Here is a 22131-nt window from a genome sequence, read left to right as displayed (position 1 = left end):
TCCCTCCTCAAGGCTGGTACTCTACTACTGCCAACTTTGTGTGTGTGTGTGTGTGTGTGTGTGTGTGTGTGATTAGTTGGAAATAAGACTCTTACAGACTTCCTAGACCAGGCTAGCTTTGAACTGCCTTCTTCAGATCTCAGCCTTCTTAGTAACCAGTATAAGAGGCACAAGCCACTGGTGCCAGTCTTAAGAGAGTTTCTTATCAGCGAATCAAGTTTTAGAAATAGGTAGTAGTGATAATAACTATTTTGTAGATGAAAATCAAACCAAAGTGGCCAGTTTTATGTTGTATTTACCACAACAAGAAATAAAGAACTATATAACACATATGCCAAAATCCATTGATGTTATTTCTTCTCTCATTGAATCCCTTTTATTTCTTTTTCCTTCCTTATTGTTCTGGTTAAGAAAGCTAGTATATTGAATAAGAGTAAGAATGTTGGACAGCCTTGCTTGTTCCTGACTTTAATATGATGTTGGCTGTATAGGTTTGTCATACAGATTTTATTAAGTTCATGTATATCCCTTCTATTCCTAGTTTCTTGAGTGCTTTTTTTTTTATATTAAAAATCAGAGTGCTCTATTTAACTAACCAAAGGCTTTTTCTGCACTGATTATGATGATCATGTGATTTTCGTTCTTGATCTTGTCTATTACATTTATATATGTTGAGCCATCTTCACATTCCTGATGATGGTATGTGAGCTATAAAATGTATTGTTGAATTTGGTTTACAAGGATTTTCCTGAGATTTTTGCATCAGTGTTTATCAATGAAATCGACTGGTTTTGGAATGAGTTTGGTTACTTTTGCTTCATAGAATGAGTTTGGTATAATTTCTTCCCTTTCTGTTTCATGGAAATGTGTGAGGAGTACTGGTGTTAGTTAGTTGAGGTCTGGTAGGATTTGACAGAGGCGCCATCTGGTCCTGGGTGTTTCCTTGGTGGCAGACTCTATTACTACTTCAGTCTCACTGTTTGTGCTATAGTTTTAAGTGACTTATTTCTTGTTAGTTCCATTTTTGTAGGTCAACTGCATTTATAAATGTATCAATTTCTTCTTGATTTTTCAGCTCATTTGAATGTAGGTTTTTAAAGCATTTCCTCATACACTGGGTGTGGTAGCTCACTCCTATAAACCTAGCTTCTCAGGAAGTTGAGATCTGAGGATTGCCCAGGCAGTAAAGTCTATGAGACTTTTATTTCAAGCACTTCTTGACTGGCAGCTGCCAGAGTGAAAATTATGTGAGGGCAGGTTCTCCTTTGCTACTGTAGCCTTAGTACCTACTTTTTTTTTTTTTTAAAGCACATAATGAACATTTGGTAGTATTGACTTACTCTCTTGAGCCATTAGACATAAGATGAGAAGATTGAGGAAAGACAAGTTAGGTAAGGACAGGACATCTTAAATATAACAGATGTCTATGGTTTCAAGGGATAGAAAATGACTTGTGATTCTTTTTTTTGGTGTGGGTGTGTGTGTGCATACGTGCGTGCGTGCGTGTGCATGCACGCTAGTCTGGAGGCTTGACCTCAGTGTCTTGATCTACAGTGCCTGGGTGCTATTCCTGAGTATTTTTTGCTTAAGGCTAGTGTTCTACCCATTGGGCCACAGCTCCACTTCTGGCTTATTTTTGGGTGCTTATTTGAGGATAAGAGGCTCATGGACTTTGCTTCCTGATCTGGCCTTGCACTGTGACCCATAGATTTCAGCCTCCTGAGTAGCTAGGATGACAGGCGTGAGCTGCTGGCGCTTGGTGACTTGAGATTCTTAATTGATTGCATAAATACATGCTTACCGACCTTCATAAAAGAAGTGAATAGGTTTAGTGTTTTTGAGGCCGACATACCACAGAAGTAAAAAAAAAAGCCCTCATCTGGATACACAAAATGTACATGCACACACACACATGTGTTTCCACAAGCATTACTGAGCCTGTGGCCAGCAATAGTCATTGACTACACCAGAAGAACAAAACAACCCCCAAAACAAAAACCCACAGGATTCATCAGCTTAGCTAAGCACACCATGTGGTGTATTGACTCAGGCATGATTCAGTTCAGCTTTGTTGAGAGAGGACCTCAATTAAGTCCCACTATAAAAAGAACTTTGTTGAGTGTGATGGTAACTTCCTTTCTTTTTACCTATGCCATGAGCTGGAAGACCACAGGGAGCTATTTGGTAAGTAAGGTATTCTGACTCAGCTTCAAAGTGCGGAATGGTCAGCGTGAGCCACCTCTCATTCAATTATCTTAAGTGGACAAAGTAGACAGGAAAGGGTTTAAGCCAGCAGATCAAAATAAATAAGGTAGGGTTCAGCCTCCCAGAACCCCAAGAGGAGAGGTTCTGTCTTCCATTCTTCCGGTCTTTTGTTGTGGTTCCTCAGCCCAAGGGCTTGGTTGCTGCACTGTGAGTAAGACACAGAAAAGCAGAGGAGCCTGGACTGGTGAGGCTGAGCCAGCTGTCGCGGCCACAGCCTGGGCAGGCGTGGTGAAAAGAAGGTGGTTGTCTGGGTGAGGTGCACCCCTCTGCGTCATGCCCCTCTGAGTGAGTGAGGTGCACCCCTCTGCGTCATGCCCCTCTGAGTGAGGTGCATCTCTCCCGCGTCATCCCCCTCTGAGTGGGTGAGGTGCACCCCTCTGCGTCATGCCCCTCTGAGTGAGTGAGGTGCACCCCTCTGCGTCATGCCCCTCTGAGTGAGGTGCATCTCTCCCGCGTCATGCCCCTCTGAGTGAGTGAGGTGCACCCCTCCCGCGTCATGCCCCTCTGAGTGAGTGAGGTGCATCTCTCCCGCGTCATGCCCCTCTGAGTGAGTGAGGTGCATCTCTCCCGCGTCATGCCCCTCTGAGTGAGTGAGGTGCACCCCTCCCGCGTCATGCCCCTCTGAGTGAGTGAGGTGCATCTCTCCCGCGTCATCCCCCTCTGAGTGAGTGAGGTGCACCCCTCCCGCGTCATCCCCCTCTGAGTGAGTGAGGTGCACCCCTCCCGCGTCATCCCCCTCTGAGTGAGTGAGGTGCATCTCTCCTGCGTCACGCCCCCTCTGAGTGAGTGAGGTGCACCCCTCCCGCGTCATCCCCCTCTGAGTGAGTGAGGTGCATCTCTCCTGCGTCACGCCCCCTCTGAGTGAGTGAGGTGCACCCCTCCCGCGTCACGCCCCCTCTGAGTGAGTGAGGTGCACCCCTCCCGCGTCATGCCCCTCTGAGTGAGTGAGGTGCACCCCTCCCGCGTCACGCCCCCTCTGAGTGAGTGAGGTGCACCCCTCCCGCGTCATCCCCCTCTGAGTGAGTGAGGTGCATCTCTCCCGCGTCATGCCCCTCTGAGTGAGTGAGGTGCACCCCTCCCGCGTCATCCCCCTCTGAGTGAGTGAGGTGCACCCCTCCCGCGTCATGCCCCTCTGAGTGAGTGAGGTGCACCCCTCCCGCGTCATGCCCCTGTGCTGCGGCGCGGCCTTCACCTGGACAGAACCAGGAATCTGGCCTGGCAGGGAGAAGGGCCTTTGGTGTTGTGATCACGACGTTCACATGGAGAACATAAAGCGGTGTCTGAAGCCACTAAATACCGCTTATAGACTTTAGTGGTAAGTTGCAGGACCCCTCATGACAAAGAAGTCAGCTCTTCTTGTTGTTGGTGTTAGTGAGCTTTTATTCACTTTCCCCAGCTTAGCAGGCACCATGAACTCCTGGCTGGCCTGCTCCTTCTCCCCTCAGTCCTGTGGGGGCAGGGCTCACCCCGGGGGAGCCTCAAGCTTTGGAAACCCGCTCTTTGTTTTTGTCATTTTTCAAATTAGCAAATATTAATGGTATAAAGAGATTTTATTGTGATATTCCATACTGTATATAATGCACTGTGATTAAATTCACCCCTGCTGTTACTCTTCCTTCTTCTACCTTATCATTTTTTAATGGGTTTCATTATTCTGTTTGAATACAGGCAGGAAAAGCTTTCCTGTCTTTTCTTTTTCTCTCCTTTTCTGGTGTCTGTAGCTCCCTGGAACTCAAGAGCCAGTCTTGGGCGGTTCATTGAACCTCTTTCCTGGCTGAGCCGCCTCCTGTCCCTGAGCCCTGGCCAGGAAGCTTCTGTGGATGGCTCCCTGGATCCACAGGAAGGCGCTTCCTGTGCCCCAGGGGGGCTGAGAGCAGCCAAAGCTGACACTTGAGGCTCGGGAGTTGTCCTGTCCTCCTCCCCCACCACAAAATGCCCCCAGCTGGTTACTTACATTGTGCGTCATGCTCTGATTACTCATTAGTTCTGGGATTGTTCTGTCTGGTCAGTTTTTCAGATACTCTACACATTGTCTTAGGGTTTTTCCTCATCTTCACCTATGCATCTTGCCTGTCAGTTCCGTCCTCCTCCTCAGTTCTTAGGTTGACCTGTGGCCTCAGTGCCATTCAGAATGAAATCCCAATAAACACTTTGTTAGAAACTCACCTTCTGTGGAAAATTGCTAGGTTTACTGCTTCCCTGGGCTCTCCTTCCCATACAGCTTTTTGTGCAGTCCTTCCATGGTACCTCGGCAGAAGACTCTATTGTCAACTTAGTCGTCTCTCTTGATCTCTACAGGAAGGATGTTCTCTTTCTACTTAGAGTACTGCTTAACCTCAGTCTTTGACTCTTTTTTTTTTTTTTTGAGAACAGGGTCTCGCTGTGTAGCTCAGGCTGATCTGGAACTTGTCCTTCTCTCTCAGCCGTCTGAGTGCTGAGAGATTATAAGTGTATGCCACCATGCCAGGCCTGATCTTACTTCAGAGATGACCTGCAGGCTTCTTATCCATTATTCTCCTTATCTGCAATCTCCTGCTTATATTGCCTCTCCGTCCTCCTTACTCATAGTTTTTTCTGTTTTACTGAGAAAATAGAAATGATCAGAGGATAAGCTGGCTACAGTGACACATATGTACCTCCTAGGAGGCTGAAGCAGGAAGATTGGGAGCTAGAAGCTAATCTGGGTTATGTGTCCAAACCCTGTTACTCCTGTCACAAATAGAATGACTCAAACATTAAACAATGAACCTCTCACCCCCTCCTTAATGAAATGCCTCAGACGCTTATGGAGTGGTGTACTGATCATACTGGAAACTAGCCTGGAGGCCGGTCTCTAGGACTCTTTGGATCTGCACTTGGGCTCTGTCGGCCCCTCTGTTGAGAGGGTGAGCCGTCTGTCCAGAGCTGGCTGCTGCATGGTCTGCACCGGTGTCCAAGCCCCTGGGTCCACGCTTGTCCATCCTCTCCTGTAAGTCACCAGTTTGCTCCTTTCTGTTGGATTTTTCTCCTGTTTATATAGGTATAATTTTTCCTTCCTCAGAAGATCTCTCCCTCTGTTCTCCTGAGCCCTGTGGTGGCTCAGACCCCAGCACTTCTCAAACTGCTCCTTTTTCTCTGTGTTTACCTACACAGTGACCTCATTTACTCTTCCTTCCTTCCATTTGGTGCTGATAACATGTTTCTCCATCTAGACTTTTCTCCACAAACTCTAGAACTGTCTGTTGACTTGCCTATGCCACACTTCCTTCTTTTTTCTTCCTTACTTGGTGCTGGTACTGGAGCTTGAACTCAGGTCCTTAAGTTCTCACTTGGCTTTTTTGCTTATCGCTTGTGCTTTACTACTTGAGCCATGCTTCTGCTTACAGCTTTTTGCTGGTGAATGGGAGGTAAGAGCCTCACGGGTGGATCTGTCTGTGTGGGCTACCTTCAAGTGCAATCCAGTGGATCTCAGCTCTTGAGTAGCTAGAATTACATGTGGGAGCCACTGGCACCCAGCTTTCTCTTGTATTTTTAATAGATAACTTCAAACCAATCTCAGGCCAGATGTTTGATCTTTTGGTCTTTCAAATGGTCTCATAAATCTCCATTTCTCTTTTTGCGAACAGCATATACGCTTCTCCCATTTGTTGATAATGCCAGAGTATTGCCATCGCCTTTGATGTGTAGAGTCTGGCTCAGTGGTGGCGTGCTGGCCTGGCGTGCAGAAGGCTCCAGACAGGATCTGTTCTCCCCTCCTCAGCTTGCAACCAACTCCATGCGTTGTCCTCACCCACTCTCTGGCCCTGTGATCGGTTGTGGGGCCGCACACTCTGTGCAGAATCCCTTGTGGTTTTCAGCGTCCTTCAGTGGTTCATGGAACCTTTGCAGCGTGGCCCTTTCTCACTTCTGGCCTGCGTTACTCTCTGCTCCTGCACCAGGTTGACCCCTGGCTTCCAGTGACACCTGACCTCCCATCCTGGAACTTTCCTCTGCATTCTGCGCTCCGTCTCATGAAAAATGTAAGAAGTTTAAGTTGTGGTGTCCACAATACATTTTACTAGAACTCAGTCACATCATGTTCGTCTGTCTGTCCCCTGTGGCCATGTTTGTGATAAAAGGCAGGGTTGAGAAGTTGGGCAGAGGCTTTCTGGATGTCAGAGCCTGAAATGCTCACTGTAAGGCTCTTTGAAGAAACTATGTGCCCCTGTAGAGTAGATTGACTGATCCGGTCCTGGATGCCACGGGGAGGGGAATAGACTACGAAGCTGGAGCACGAAGTCTGAAAAGGAGGATTTCAGAATTTCCCTCCACTGTTTGTGGCAGGAGACAAAAGTTTTTCTTTTCTGGTTTTGATCGGTCCAAATGAATTAGTGAGCAAGGCAGTGTGGCTTTAAGTAACAAATCAGCAGTTGTTATTTTAATCTCTGAACTTGTGTGTGTTTCACTTAGTTTTTCTCGGCAACAGTGATTAAGCCACCTGTGCCATTGCTAATGAAACGGAAGGCATTAGAACCCCTCTAACACGCATGGGTCTTAGATGCCTCCTCGCAGGGACTAGCCGTCCACTTCCTTTTTGTGGGAGGCATCCCACTTGATGAGTTAACTGTAAATTGTGGGTTTGGACAGTACATTAGGCCTCGCTAACCTGTGACATATAATCAAAGGCAGTTTTCTTTAATTTTACTTGAACAAGACTTGCCAAGATTAAACCTATAGATGTGTTGAAACTTGAAGGAAACGAAATTCTACCTTTGGTGTAATTCAAAGGATTTTTTTTTTTTTTGGTAGTGTAACATTTCATTTATACGTTGTCTCTAGGGTATGCATTCCTATCTAATAGGAATGTCTAACAGTTGAATTTTAATTGTTCTCTGGAGTACTTTCTGACTTTTGTGGCTGAAGTAGCTAAGCCTTTTAAAGTCATTGTGACTTTTTTGTGACTTTGGTTAAGGCAGAAATAAAACAATCTTTCTTATTAACATTTGAGATAGGGAGTGACTGGCCCATCTTATCGAAGGCCCAGACAGAGATGAAAATAAGGTGCATTTGTGACCTGTGTTGCTTTTGGAGGGAGGTGTCCTTGGCTCTGGAAAGGAAGAGGCCCTGGGTAGAGGCTCTTCTATGTTATCAAGCAGTTCACTGCCAGTTTGGGGCTTCTGAGATCCAGCTTCATCAAGGATGAAATGTAGAATCCTGAGACTCTTAGAACAAGATGTGGTCTATGAGCCTTTTACGTTGTCCAACATGGCGATTTTCTTTCAGTGTTAGAACACATTGCTGTTTCTTTAGGTTATTGGCAGAATGAGGAAGTTGAATCGCTGCTTGATCTCTGGATGAGGAGCAGTGTAGGCACACTCCTGGCACGAGAGGCATGCAGGCGGAATGCCCTGAGAACTTACGTGTTCTCAGCGGAGAGCTGACATGCCTCTCCCCTCCCCGTTTTCAGGTGTAGTGGAGTACCTAGAAGTTGGGTGCAGGTGTGCTGGCCTTGTGGCACTTAGGCACGTCTGGGAGCAGGTGGTCTGGGTGCTTCAGCTAGAAGTGTGGCTTTGCCCTCAGTGGCCGAGGACGCCAGCTATTGCCTGCCTGCTGCCTGCCTCGCTCATTTGCTGACCCTTGGGAGGGTATTGCTGGCCTCAGGGGAGTCTGAAGGTTAAGAGGCGGATGAATGGGTTGTGAGAGGTGCCTGGCACGCAGTAGGCATGCAGTCTGCGCAGCTCATGTGTCTGTGTTGTAATTAAGGAGCCACCTCCCCAAAGAAGCAGGTAAGGGCATTTTCTGAATAGGACACTTAGCAATTACAGTCTGTTTTTGTGGCTTATAACAGCTTTATCCTCTTCCAGAGAAACAGCTCCCAGAACCATCTTCCAGAGAGTCCTGGATATCTTGAGGAAATCATCTCAGACCGTTGAACTGGCCTGCAGGGACTCATCCCAGGTGGAGCACCTGGCTTCCAGTCTGCAGTTAATAACTGAGTGCTTCAGATGCCTCCGGAACGCTTGCATTGAGTGCTCTCTGAACCAGAATTCCATCAGGTAGTCCTTCCTCCCTTCCCTCCCTCCCCCCTCCCTCCCCCTCCTCTCTCTCCCTGTCCCCTCCCTCTTGCTTTTGTCAGGAGTTGTTGGGTTTCTACCTCTGGGAGAAATGCTATACACGGGCACTTCAGGGGTGCTGAGACACGCACACGGCGCCCCGCGGAATGGGTGTTGACGGTGGAGGCCATTGTTTTTTATCTGTTTTATGAGGTGTTTTGAAGAATTGGATTCTGTTGGAAATAGTGTGGGATGTATTCCTCCTCTTCCGTCTTAAAACAATTTCAACAGGTTTCATTATTCTGTTCTCATACATACAAATAAACGACCTGGAGTGTATCCCTCTTCATTTATCCCCGCGAGCCTGCTGATGAAACTGTCTCAGGTGGAATGAAGAGCAGGCGGCAGGCAGGACGCTCACCTTGCTTTCCTCAGCCTGCGTGCTGGCTGCGCCCCAGGCCTCCCTGTCACTCTGTGACGGCTGAGGTGGGCCGTCCAGAGGCCACCTGAGGGACTGCCCGGGCTGCTTGAGACCGTCTGTACCTGAGGCTTTAATATGATTAATGGGATTTTTGAGATCAAAGGAAAGGAAGAAAAAAGCTACAGTAGTATAACATCAATGCTAAATCAAACCTGCCACCTGTTCGCAGAAAGTGAATGAAACAATGGTGATCTTGCTAGTCACAGGTCATATTTTTAAAGATAATGGGTTATGTCGGAGAATCTGGCTGGACGGCTAGTCTCTTTTGTCTGACGTGGTGGGGAGGGACAGGGAGCTTGGGGCAGAGGGCAGACTGGCCAGCCATGCTGTCTCCCTGCTGGTTGGCCTCAGTGGTGGAGGGTGCAAGTCTGGCACTCGATGGGGGCTGTGCTTGACTTACAGTGTCTTGTTTTAATCCTGAGAACAAACTGAAGACAGTGTGCTACTGGTTTTCCATTTTTACCAGTGAAGAAATTGACTCAGGGGGCTTGGTAACTTGTCTTAAAGTCAAGTCATCGGATCATTGAGGGTCCTGAATGTTTTTTCCAGCCCCAGACTGATGAGGTCTTCCTGTGGCTCTTCTGTCCTTAGGTAGTCATGCAACCTGGACGCAGATTCTAAGTCTCAGATACAAGGGTTCTCAGTGTCAGTTTTCTCTTTTTTACACAGGGTGAATAGCTCTTCCCTATGGGGTATTGGTGGGGGGCGGGGGTTGGTAGGTGAGATTGCATAGTCAAATGCCCAGAGGCTGGGGCACAGCTCTCGTGGCTCATGTAATCCTAGTGATTTAGAGGCTGAGATCTGGAGGATCATGGTTAAAGGCCATCTGGGCAGAAAAGTCCATGATATTCTTCTCTGCCAAATAATCAGCAAAAAGCTTGGCAGGTGTAGATGAAATGATAGAGTGCCAGCCATTGAGCATGCCCAGTGCCTGCTCCCTGGGTGGAGCGGGGGCAAAGTGTCAGCTTCTCCTCAGGCCGGCTGTTATTCTAGGTGCTGTCAAGGCAGACCTGTGGCAAAGTCTCAGCTGCCTCTCTGCATCGAAGTGAGCATGGTATGTGGTGTTTCACCTACTGCACGCTGCTTATGACCGGCACACACGAACTTTTAGAGATGTTTTTCTGCCCCTCATTTTCTGGGATTGTGTTTTTGTTTTTTTGTTCTTTGGTGATGCTACTGAGGTTTGAACTCAGGGCCTCATGTTTGCTAGACAGAGCCTGCCATTTAAGACCGGCCACTAGCTTTTTTTGTTGAGGTTATTTTTTTGACTGTCTTCCTATTTTTAGCCTATTGCATAGCTGGGTTCATAGATGTCCTTTTCTGTTGATATGGGATTTTATCAACTTTTTGCCTGCGCTGGCTTTAACCTGTGGTCTTCCTGGAGATCTCTGTGTTCTGGTCAGCTGAGATTAACCTGTGGTCTTCCTGATGTCTGTGTTCTGCTCAGCTGAGATTGCAGGCGTGAGCACTGCTGCAGGCCCCTGCTGCACTCACAGCTTCTGCACGTGTGTGCTTATCGCCCATCTCAAAGTTCCCCCCATCACAGCGGCCTTGTAGGATCCTTGCCTTTAGGAGTGAGTGCCGAGGCATAATTCTGGATCTTGTGGGAAGTGAAGAAGTCAGGGAGAGTTTGTTTTCTGTTGCTGTGTAATTACTACAAATTACCATAAACTTAGGCTTAAAGCATCAGGTAGTTTTTTTTTTTTTTCCTTTCCTTGAACTCAGGGCCTGGGCACTATCCCTGAGTCTCTCTGTGCTCAAGGCTAGAACTCTACCACTTGAGCCACAGCACCACTTCCAACTTTTTCTGTGGTAAGCATTCTCCCACTGGGCCACCTTCCCAGCCTGTGGTAGTTTTATCTTACAGCTGTGGATGTCCTGAGTTCAAAATCAGTCTTACCAGCCCAAAGTCAAACCGTAGTTAGGGGCAGTTCCTTCTGGTGGTTTGGGGAGAATTCCGTCCTTTGTCTTCTCCTGCTTCTTCAGGCCTTCTGTTTTCCTTGGCTCACGGCTCCTCCTGCAGAATTCACAGCAACCATGTGATATCTAGCAGCCTCTCTTTCTGATGCTGACCCTACTGTGTCCCTCCATTGCGTTACTGTGACCTTTATTGCATCAGGCAGTGTGGATCACCCAGGACAATGTCCTTGTCCCAGAACCACTTGCTTAATCACATCTAACACATCTTCTGACACTGACTGGGTGTCCTACAGCTCCCTCTGTTCTGACAGTATCTATAGGAGTTAGCAGTGTCACATGCTGGAACGTCAAGGCTCAGTCCAGAAGACTTCCCATATTTCCATGTGATGACTGTAGAATGGAAGGAGTCTCAGAACTCAAAGAGTGTACTCACTTGCTACGAGTTTGCTATAAAGGACATTCGAGAACATACAACGTGGTAGAGATGCGTGGGACAGGGAGTGGAGTAGGGCATGTTCCACGCCTTTACTGGGTCTGTCTTCCTCACCCAGTCTCATTGTTTAGGGATTTCTGTGGAGGTTTCATTAGATAAGGTTGATTAATTAAACCATTGGCCACTGGTAATTGATCCCTTTCCCCTCCCATGAAAGGAGGTTGGTCTGAAGTCAACTTTTTACTACAATGTTACAACCTCTGGCACACATCCACCATTCTAAAGCTGTGCTTGAGTTAATAAACTCAGATGACATCCAGGGGTTGGTCAGGAGTCATGAGGTCTTACCACTCACAGGAGCTCTGCCAGCAGCCTAAGGCACAGACTACATTCAGATTCTGATAATAGCACAGCTATTGCCATGTAAGGAAGCCTTTCACAGATCCAGGATTAGGCTCTTTTGTCTGCCACTCACTCTTTGACTTTTAACCACTCACACCTGTCACACATTAAGAATGCGTTTGCCCTGTCCAAGGTCCCCCATTACAGCATCCCCTTGTGTTCAGAATGCCTTCCCTCTAAACCGCTTGAAATCTAGTCATCTGAATCACTGGCCCCATGAGGCTCTGAATGTGACCCATCCTGGGACCAAGTGCTTCTTTGTGTGGACCCCATGAAACCGGAAAGTGAGTGTGCACTGGCAGAGCGCGGCAGGCCGAAGTGCCAGGGCAGAGCGCGGCAGGCCGAAGTGCCAGTGCAGAGCGCGGCAGGCCGAAGTGCCAGTGCAGAGCGTGGCAGGCTGAAGTGCCAGTGCAGGCGGCGGCAGGCCGAAGTGCCAGTCCAGGGGGTGGCATTAGGCACCCCCCTTTTCTTTCCTTTGCACCCGCAAAAGGATGCTGTCCAGGGCAGCGGAGCCGTTGTGTGGCAAGGCTCACCCTCTTCCAGTCTGTCCTCACAGGTTCTCATTTCCTTCCTACCCACAGCTGCAGAGCTTGTGTGCCCTGCTTCTGCCCAGGAACCGTCTCTTCCAGGCATCAAGGGCTTTTCTGTCATGCTTCTCAGACTTCCTCTTGCTTCTGCCCATTGCCCAAACCCAAAGCCTCTAACACCTTGATTGTTTTTTCCTTTGGAAGTATTTTTTTAAATTGTAAAAGTACACAGCTTCTTACCTCTACACATGCACTTAAATTTTTAAAGGAAAAACGTTGTATCTTATAATACCATGATCCTGGCTAATAGCTTTTCAAAACTTGTCAGAAACTGAGAAAAATCTTAAAAAGGTTTCACACGTCACCTGAAATTTACAAATTCAACATTATCAAAGAAGAAATGTTTCTATACTCCTAAAAAGACCACTAGAGGGCTGGGAAGGTGGCTCAGTGGTAGAGCGCTTGCCTTGCATGCATGAGGCCCTGGGTTGATTCCTCAGCACCACATAAGCAAAAAGAAAAAAGTCGGAAGTGGTGCTGTGACTCAAGTGGTAGAGTGCTAGCCTTGAACTGAAGAGCTGAGGGACAGCACCCAGGCCCAGAGTTCACGCCCCACGGCTGGACCAAAAAAAAAAAAAAAGACCACTAGAAAGAAATGATAATTAAAAAGCTAAGAAACTGTTTCAAAGGCTTTTATTTATTTATTTTTGCAATTCTTCCTCTACATCTGACGTGGTTTTAGGTGCGATAGCAGCACTGGCCTTCTACTTCCCAAACCCGTGTCCTTTCCTTTGTGGCGCTGTGACAGGCAGGTATCTATCTGTTCCCTCAGGGTTCTGGAGCGCTGGGGTGTTGGTGGGGCTGTGTCCCTGCTGGAGGCCCTCAGGGAGCCAGTTCCCTTGTGGCACTGCCCACAGCCCTGGTGTGCTCCGTGCTCCTTGACCCCGCCTCCTTCCTCTTGCTCTCACTCGCTCATGTCCCTCTTGTAAAGATCTTTATATTGCCCCTAGTGTTGAGATCCTTCGTTTGCTCTTGTCTGTTTATATTATAAAGTCCCCGTTGCCCCATAGGATAACGGATTTGGGGGATCAGGATGTGGCTGTCTGGGGGTTGTTGGTGTGCCCACCGCAGAAACTATTGCCAGTAGTCTCAGCACCATGTATTTCAATTTCCATGTAAAAGGCAGTTTTAGGAAAGAGCACATGATTAATTTTGTCTTTTTAAAACTTGATACAGGAACCTGGATACGATCAGCGTTGCTGTGGATCTGATTCTTCTATTCCGTGAGCTGCGGGTGGAGCAGGACTCCCTGTTGACAGGTAGTGTGAACCCCTCACGTGATGTCTGCCTTGAAGAGGATTTAAAACCCGTGTTTGGAGAGGCATACATTCCTCGAAACACCTTCTGTATTTGTGAGGCAGGAAACTTGGACAAGGAAATACTAAAAATTGGAGGTATAAAGGAAAGTTGCAGTCACTTCCTCCCTTTGGTAGGCTGAATGGTCTCCTTCCAACCTCTTAACCAGTCTGTCTTCGTGTCTGTGTGCAGCGTTAGCAGCACACTTAGTCTCGGTAGTTAATAAAGCAGATGTTTGTCACTCTCCGTTCTGGCCTCTGAGCTTGTACTCTGCCTCAGGGAGGTCGTATTGTGTCTCACATAGTGAAGGGCAGAAGGGCAAAGGAGCTTCTTCTGATCTTGCTTAGGTCGCTCATTTCAAGATCTGGCTCCGTGAGTGTTTTACTTGGCGGTGGGGGTGGTGGGGGTGGCGCGGGCTTCTGGCCTGTGGGCTATACAAGGTCCTCCAGATCATTAGTACCTTATGTGATGGGACAGGCAGGGATGATCCTAGCCCACTGCAGCCAGTGGCCCTTGGCATGAAGAGGTCCCCACCCTGTGCTAGAAGAACACGAGCATTCAGACCACAGCCTCATCCTAAACTCCTATACTCAAAATGAGAGTGTATGTGGGAGTAGGGCTTCCAAAGAGTGGTACTTAGCAAGAGGAGATCCACAGACACGAGGACCAGGTGAGGATGCACCAGGGGAGGATGCAGGGAGAAGATGACCATCTCATGGCAGGAGCCAGGTCTCAAAGAAGCCAGCCCTGCCACTGCCTTGATCTTGGACTTGGACCCCAGAGTGTGAGAAAGGCACTGTCTGTATTGGAACCGCTCTGTCTTTGGTTCTCCCCGGGGCAGCCCGGGCTGACAGATGTGCTCACCGGCTGTGCTTTTAGGTTGTGGCAGGCCCTGGTTGAGGTTCTCGTGTGATTTCAGCAGTGACCAGAGCAGACAGAAATTCTGCCCTCGGGCTCACATTCCAGCGAGGGGAGCCAGTTATTAAATCTGTTAAGTAAGTCCAAATACTTAGTGTGACAGAAAGGGATGTTAGCTCCGATTGCTAATGGCTGTTGGTAGGGATTAAGAGCACCTCAGCTCCGTGGCTGAAGCTCTGGAAGGTTGTAGAGGATTGTGAGTGTCTTTGGTTTTGAGCTGCTAGCAGCACTGCTCCTTTGCTCAAGGATTGTTATCTGAAGGGAAATTTTAAAAACAGACCTTTTGTGGTTATTTGACAAAATCTTCAAGTAAATATCTAGGCTTATGTTTCAGATATGCTAGGTTGTAGATTAAAAATTTTTTTTTTTGTCTCAGTGAGAAGTCCAGCTTGTATGTAAAATACGAGTTGAATCTGGGTGCTGGTGGCTCATGCCTGGAATCCTGGCTACTTAGGAGTCTTAAGAGAGTGGAGATTGTGTTCTGAGGCCAGCCTGGGAAGAAAACGTTCATGAGACTCCTCCTCAAACCATAGCTGCGTGCTGCCTCATGGGAGGCTGAGAATGGAAAGAGCAAAGTTCAAGGCCAGCCTGATCAGAGAAGTTCACAAGATTCCATCTGAACAGAAGTTGGATCTGGTGGCATGTACTTGTCTTTCCATCTATGAGCTTAAAATGAGCAGGTTGAAGCCAGGCACCCGTAGAGCACGCCTGTCGTTCCCAGCTATTCAGGATGCTGAGATCTCAGGATCACTGTTCAAAGGCAGCCTGGGCAGGAAAATGCGTGAGACTCTTATCTCTAATTAATCACAGAAAAATCCAGAAGTGGTACTATGGCTCAAGTGGTAGAGTGCTAGCCTTGAGGAGAAGGGGCTTAGGGACAGCGACCAGGCCCAGAGTTCAAGCCCAAGACTGGCCCCTTTTCCCTCTCAAAAAAGAAGAAAAGAGAGAATCTATCTTGAAAATAACCTACGTGCTGAAAAGGGTTTGGAGGCATGGCCCAATATTAGAGCATCTGCCCAGCAAGTGCAAGGCCAAGTTGAAAACCTAGTACTACTATATATGATTAGACTTAAATTGACTTACATACAGTTCTTAATCCCCTTTCTTCCCATATAGCATGAGGCAAACTTACATTAATATTAGTGGGCTGTTCTTGGTAGATAGGTGAGAATTGGAGGCGAGAGCGGTCTTACAAGGCATCAGAATTGAAGCACAGATGAGAGAGGCCAAATCAGTGTGGTTAGAGCTATGGTGTGTGCTTGGTGTGATTTCATTCATTCTCTTCTGCGATTTCTGGTGCTTTCATTTCAGATTCAATTGTGAAAATTCTTGGATCTTCTATTTGACTTAGGAGTCTTTCAAGAATTTACGTACATACAATATGTTTGTTCTGAGTTTTTTTTTTTTTTTTGAGCAGGACTAGTTTGTTAAATTGTTCCAAGAAACTGATAGTGTATAACTAGTGTGTGGATTTAGCCATATGGTTTTTAAAAAATGTTTTCTACTTAAAGGTATTTTTGTAGTGCCATTTTATAATGAAGTGGAAATGGTGGCACTCCGAATTGGGGGATTAAAAATCATTTCATTGTGTGTATGGAAAATCCCAAGTATGGTCATGCCTCACACCTGTAATCCTGCTCAGAGCCTGTGATGAAGCTAGCCTGGGCAGGACAGTCTGTGGGATTCTGTCTCCAATTAACTGCCAGAAGCCACAAGGGGAGCTGTGACGCAAGTGGTAGAGCATTAATTTTGAGCAAAAAAACCCCCAAAGTTCACGGACAGTGCCCAGGACCTTAGATCAAGCCCCAAGACTAGCACCAAACAAAACAAAACAAAAAGGTCCTCTCTGCTCCCTTTTGTGTGTGGTGGTTGGAGTCACTGTGGTATGCGTGCCCTGAATACAGAGGAGGCCTACGGTCATCCCTTGCTATATTGAGTTTCACTGTATCGTGGGTTAAAATGTGAATAGTGACTGCTCACCTGTTGTGGGAGCTATGTTCCAGAGACTCCCGTGATAGGTGAAAATCGGCCAAGTAGCAGTAATTGAACCGTGATACAGCAAGGGACGACTATCTAACGCTGCTACTTGGCCAATTTTCACCTATTGTGGGGGGCTCTGGAACGAGGTGAGAGACGTTATACACCTTTCCTGGTTGGAACTCAGGGCCTCATGCTTGCTTGGCTAGCTCTCTTTTACCACTTGAGTGTGTCCCCAGCTCTGCTTTGGGCTGGTTATTTTAGAGATAATAGTCTCACAGACTTTTTCCCAAGCTGGTATCAAATCCTAATCCTCCAGATTTCAGTCTCCCATGTAGCTAGGCTTTGCCGATGTGCGCCACCAGCACCTGGCCTCAGTTCTGAGTATTTTATATCAACACAGTTGTAGAATTACTTCTGTCTGGCTTATTTCACTTAGTATATTTTCAAGATTCATCTACATTGTAGCGTGCATCAGAACATTGTTCCTGTGTTGATTGAATGGTACTCTTTTGTAAGGACATGTCATGGTTCATTAGTTTGTCTATCAGTTGTGGAGTTTGGCTGTCCATCTTTGGTCTCTATGAATGATATATTTGTTTGAGTGTCAAGTGTATACCTGGGGGTGGAATTGCTGGATCCTGATTACTGTGGTTAACATTTTAAGGTCCATTATACTGTGTCCCAAGCAGTTTTCTGTAATGATGGGTTTCTCCATGTCTTGTTGCTCTTTTTTGTTTTGGGGTTATTGTTATTCTGGTGTGAAGTGACAAGGTTTCATTTGCATTGACCACTGAGGGTAAACATCTTTTCATATGCTCACTACTTTTAGTAAATCTTCCTGTCTTTTGTAGTCCTTTGACCAGTTTTGTTGTTTTATTGTTGATTTGTACAAGTTCTTTATATATTGTAGATACTAGGATTATATTGAATATGTGAGCTTAACAGTATCGAGTCTCTAGTCCATGAAATTGGAGCATCTTTTATTTGAGGTCATGTTTAACTTTTTAGATGTTATTTTTAAGTTCCTGTTTTGAGTGGCAGAATTAGAAGGATATTACAAGGCAAGAAGATGAAGGGAAGTTAAAAATATTTCTTGCCACCTTGAAAAAGTCAAAATAGTGATGTCACTGCTTTTTTTTTATTTGGAATTACAGTGGTAAATTTTGGATTCAACAAGAAACTTGAAGTTTTTTTTTTCACTGCATGTCAGTTCAAACCTAATCCAGCAAAGTTGCAAAAATATTCTGGTTTCTAAGAAAGACTTGTGCTATCTTTTGATATTTTCTCTGTGAGAACATTGTTTTAGGGAGAATTTTTCACAGGGGTAACTGCCAGTGTTTTGTTACTACTCTTGAGGTAAGAACTATAATTACATTGTCAAAATAATATTTAGAGTATTATTTTCAGGGAATAATTGCAGTGGTGTGACAAATATATTATGCTCATCATTTTTATGTAAACACAAGCATGAGCTATTTTAATTGAGTTATTGTTGTTGGTTTTAGTCTTTCATCTTTCCTAATCTGTAAAAACAATGTGGGGAGTTGCCTGTTTTCAGTATTTACATCAAGACCAGTGGATAAGCTGATTGGTAAAAGTAACCTGTCGTCTTGTCTTCAGTTTTCTTTTTTTGTGTCTGGGACATCTCTAAGCCTTTTTATAATTGTGTTCTGATTCAGAGTGCTAGTTTTTATTTGCCCAGGAAATTATTGACTCAGTTGGCTTTTCAGACCAGCTTACACTGCTGGTTTTTCTTCTATGTTAAGGAAGTGTTAATACCCCCAAATATTCTGTAGAACTGTAATATCTTTAAGAATTGTGGCTTTATCTGTAAGAAGGATAGGGTTTTGGTTTTATTTTTGTTATAAACCTTTGATGTATGTTCATTACAGATTTTTCTTTTTGGCAGCACTGGCATTTGAACTCAGGGCTCTGTGCGTGCTAGAGAGCTTCACTGCGGACCCTTGTCTCTAGCCTAGAGTACTTAAAAACAAAAACCTCAGAAATGTGAGAAATAATTATCACTCTGTGTATAAACTGAGAAACTCTTGACCTTTTTTTTTTTTTTTTGGCTTTTTCTGGTGTCTGTATGAATGTGTGCTTGCAGATTTGTGTACAGTTTCTTGGTTAGATTATGATACTTGCTATTCAGTTTTGGGGTTCTTCTTGCATGATTTTCTTTCCGTATATTTCAGTGGCTTCCTTTTCCCAGTTCTTCCTTGAACAGCTGGTTGGGTAACTACCGTTGCAGTGAGGTGTGGGAACAGGGGTCCCTCTGGGCCTGGTCCCCCGGCATCAGGGTCAGTGGCAGGGTGGTAATGGTGAGCTCCGGGAGCCCGCTATTTGGGCTAATCAAGCCAGCAGCAGAGACTTGAGGGATTGTTTGTCCCTGAAATGCTGGCCAACTTTCTTCATGTGAACAAAATCTTTTCAATTCTAGCTCTCTTCTCTTTATTTATGTGCCAGTACTGGGCTTGACTTAGGGCCTTAACTCTTGTTCAGCTTTCTTGCTCATGGCTGACATTTTAACCACTTGAGCTGTGCCTCTAGTCTGGCATTTTGCTGGTTAGTTGGATATAGGTTCTTACAAACTTTTTTGCCTGGGCTGGCTTTAGACCTCAGTCCTCAGATCTCAGCCTCCTGAGTAGCTAGGATGACAGGGTTAAACTACCAGCTTTCTTCTACCCTGATTAACCTGGATTCCTATTCTGGATAAGGGAGTGGGGAGGGACTCCTCCTGTTGTACTGTATTCAGGCTTTAGCACCTTGGTTGCTTGCTCTATAATGGGGCTTGGTTCTTAGGAGATCAGATGAGCTGGCACACCAGCACACACAGTCTGTTGAGTAGAGGACACTGGTGTTAACGTGGCTTGTTTTATTACTGGCTTCTCTGCATTGACTTTGGTATCTGCTCTCTTTCCCCGCCCAGGTCCTGATGTGAATCACTTTAAAAGCACACTGTGGTGTAGAGGATGGGCTGCACTGTGTCCGTGGTCTGGCTGTCCTGGCCTTTTAGTGAAGGGGCTGGGTGTCAGGAAGGGGCTGGGCAGGGGTTGCCGGGATCTAGAAGTTAAGTCTTACCCTAATCTGCTCTGTGGATATCAGCGCTTCTCTTCTAGTACATTGGGGGGGTGAGCACCTTGTGGGTATTGAAGCCCGCTGTCCTCATTGAACTCTGCTGGGCCCTGCCGGCCCTTGGTGGCCAGGCAATGTGCTTTGTTTCTCTGTGCCTCCCGAGGCACAGGGGAGTATGAAGCCTTGGACGCCTACCTCCCTCCTTGCCTCCGCTGCCTTCACATCCAGATCTGCCTCCTCACCTTCTGTACGTTCTGGGCCAGGGTCTAGGGACCCATCTCTCCTTTGGTGGCAGTTAGGCGTGGCCAGCCAAGGAGCTGCTGGGAGACTGGGTGGCAGGTGGATGGGGGACTAGGAACTTGCCCCCAGGCAATGGCAGTGTCTCCTGTGTAACACATTGAATTGTGGGGAGTTCCAGCTCGTTCCAAGTTGAATGTCTTTTTTTTTTTTTTTAATAAGTTTTTTTTTTATTGTGAAAATACCGTTCAGAGGGGTTACAGTTCCATGAGCAAGGTCATGAGTACATTCTTATCAAGCATTGTTGCCTCCTCCTTTGTTTTTCCCCTACCATCCCGGCCCTCCCATCTCCACAACTACAGTTGAGTGTCTTGTGTTGGGTCCCTGCCTCAGCTCTGGCTGGCAGCCCTGCGGGCCCCGGGTCTCACTCACCATCAGCTTTGCTCTCCAAGGTCACTGTCAGCCTCTGTGTCACCTTAGTGATGCTGTTGTGTTTGACTTATGTCTGACATTCCCGTTTTCCTGTTAAATCTAACTGGTCTGGTTCCATTTGCCGGCCTTGCTCTGACTGGCTTTGCTGTTCCACTGCCAAGGCTGGGGCCTCATGTCTCATGCCTTGCTCCCACTGAGTTCCTTCCTTCCCTCCTCCCCCTTCCTCCCATGCAGCCAGTGAGGGGATGTGAACGCCATGGAAGCCACCTCGTCATTTGGATGGCGAGGGACCTCCTGGTCCTCCTGCCTCCCTCCACCTCCCAATTCCAGCTGGGATGGCAGGAGTGTGCCTCCGTGTCCGGCTGGACAGGGAAGGGCTCACGTGAGGAATTTGTGTCACAAATGCTTGGACTGACTGGTACTGACTAGTACCAGGCTAGGGAATGGTGATGAATGCAGGATGCAGGAGTTGACTGAGTTGCCTCAAATCTTGACCCTTCTAATCCCTGTCTCTTGAGTCGAAGTTAGGGTTAGAGATTGGAGCCTTGTGCGTATATTTGTGTGTTCTGGGCCTTAAACTCAGTGCTTTTTGCTCTCACTTGGCTTTTTCTGCTCAAGGCTGGCACTCTGCCACTTAAACTATACCCGTACTTGCACTTTTTGCTTGGATTTTTCTCTGTGGGCTGTTTTTTGTTTTTTTAATTTGTTGATCATAGGGTTTACACTCAGGTCCTGGGTGCCGTCCCTGAGCTCTTCCCCCCTCCCCTGCCCCCCTCTACCCTGAGCTCTTTTGTTCAAGGCTAGCACTCTTATCCGTTAAGCCACAGCACCACTTCCTGTATTTTGTGTGGTTAATTGGAGATACGAGTCTCTAAGGGACTTTTCTGCCTAGGCTGGCTTGGAACCACAGTCCTCAGATCTCGGCCTCCTGAATAGCTAGGATTACAGTGTGTGCCCATCTGTGGGCTTTCTCGATAAGGCATATTAATATTATTGTGGAGAGAGATCTCTAAAGAAAAAAACCCATAAATTTGTGTTTAATAACATAGGAAATGCTTCTTTTAGAGATGTTTTTATTTATGGTGTTTAATCAGATGCTCTTTATTTTTACTATTGTGCATTCATAGCTTTTCGCTGTGGCCTACAGTTTTTAGGCAACATTGCCTCACGGAATGAAGAGTCCCAGTGCATCGTTTGGGAGCGCGCTTTCCCAGAACTCTTCATGTGAGTATTGGGCTTCTACAAGACTGGCTAGAATTCTGAATATAAACTAAGAGGTGTGAGAAACTAACCTGTGCTATAATAGAATTCAGGGCAGTATATATTCTAGACTGGTATGTCTTCATTAAATTTTTCTTTTGGGATAGTCCATGTCTGTCAGGGTTTGAATAAGATGACCAGATTGTAGGAGAGTCTTAGGCACGTTCAAGATAACCAGATTGTAGGAGAGCCTGAGGTATGTTGGTATTCATGAAGATTCCGTGCTTTGGTGGAGGAAACAGGAACCATAGTTGTAGTGTAAGAACGGAGACCGTTTTAGATTAAATCCAGGCCAATAGTAATAGCAATAGAATAGAATAGAAAAGCAAAAGAGAGGTTCTGAACTGACAAATCTTACATTATGTCATGTGGTCCTCATAAAAGCCTTGTGAGATCGACTGAGACCTTTTTATTATGGTTTGATTTTTATATCAGAACACATACTGAGAGAGGTTGTGTGATTTTATACTTTGTGCCTTTGTGAGACATGACACAGCCTAAGTTGGATTCCAATTTAGGCAGGCATCAGCTTTGTTCTATAGAGCAAGTGAACCCTCCCCTCCCTGTAGTGCTGGGGTTTGAACTCCAGACCTTGTACTTGCTGAGTGTGCACTCTACAGAGTTTTCCTCCCATAATGGCTTTGATTTGTAATCCTCCAGATCTTAGCCTCCAGAGTAGTTGGGATTATAAGAGTGAGCAACCGGTGCTCAGACGCCAGATTTCCAATTTGAACAAAAACCAAATTGTGTGTAGTCCAGGTTATAATTGACATTTGATAAGCAGTGTGCTTCCTGAGGGAGCGTTGAGGTTGGTAGATAAGGTAAGGGTTATGC

At 46.4% G+C, this 22131-nt stretch overlaps 1 protein-coding gene across 2 annotated transcripts in view; it reads left to right on the top strand.

Annotated features, from left to right (window-relative positions):
• Atxn10 (ataxin 10) overlaps nucleotides 1–22131 on the top strand; it is a 109870-nt gene that overhangs the window by 5795 nt on the left and 81944 nt on the right. For both annotated transcript variants that reach the window (XM_042667359.1, XM_042667360.1), the window contains exons 2-4: nucleotides 8088–8279; nucleotides 13276–13358; nucleotides 21165–21261. In XM_042667359.1, coding sequence (XP_042523293.1) covers nucleotides 8088–8279; nucleotides 13276–13358; nucleotides 21165–21261 — 372 coding nt within the window. The remainder of the gene's footprint in view (nucleotides 1–8087; nucleotides 8280–13275; nucleotides 13359–21164; nucleotides 21262–22131) is intronic.

The sequence above is a fragment of the Dipodomys spectabilis genome, unplaced genomic scaffold (assembly GCF_019054845.1).
Source record: "Dipodomys spectabilis isolate Male_0828 unplaced genomic scaffold, ASM1905484v1 ptg000392l, whole genome shotgun sequence".
Lineage (NCBI taxonomy): Eukaryota > Metazoa > Chordata > Mammalia > Rodentia > Heteromyidae > Dipodomys > Dipodomys spectabilis.
Note: the sequence above shows the minus strand (reverse complement) of the source record. Positions and strands in the feature narration are given on the sequence as shown.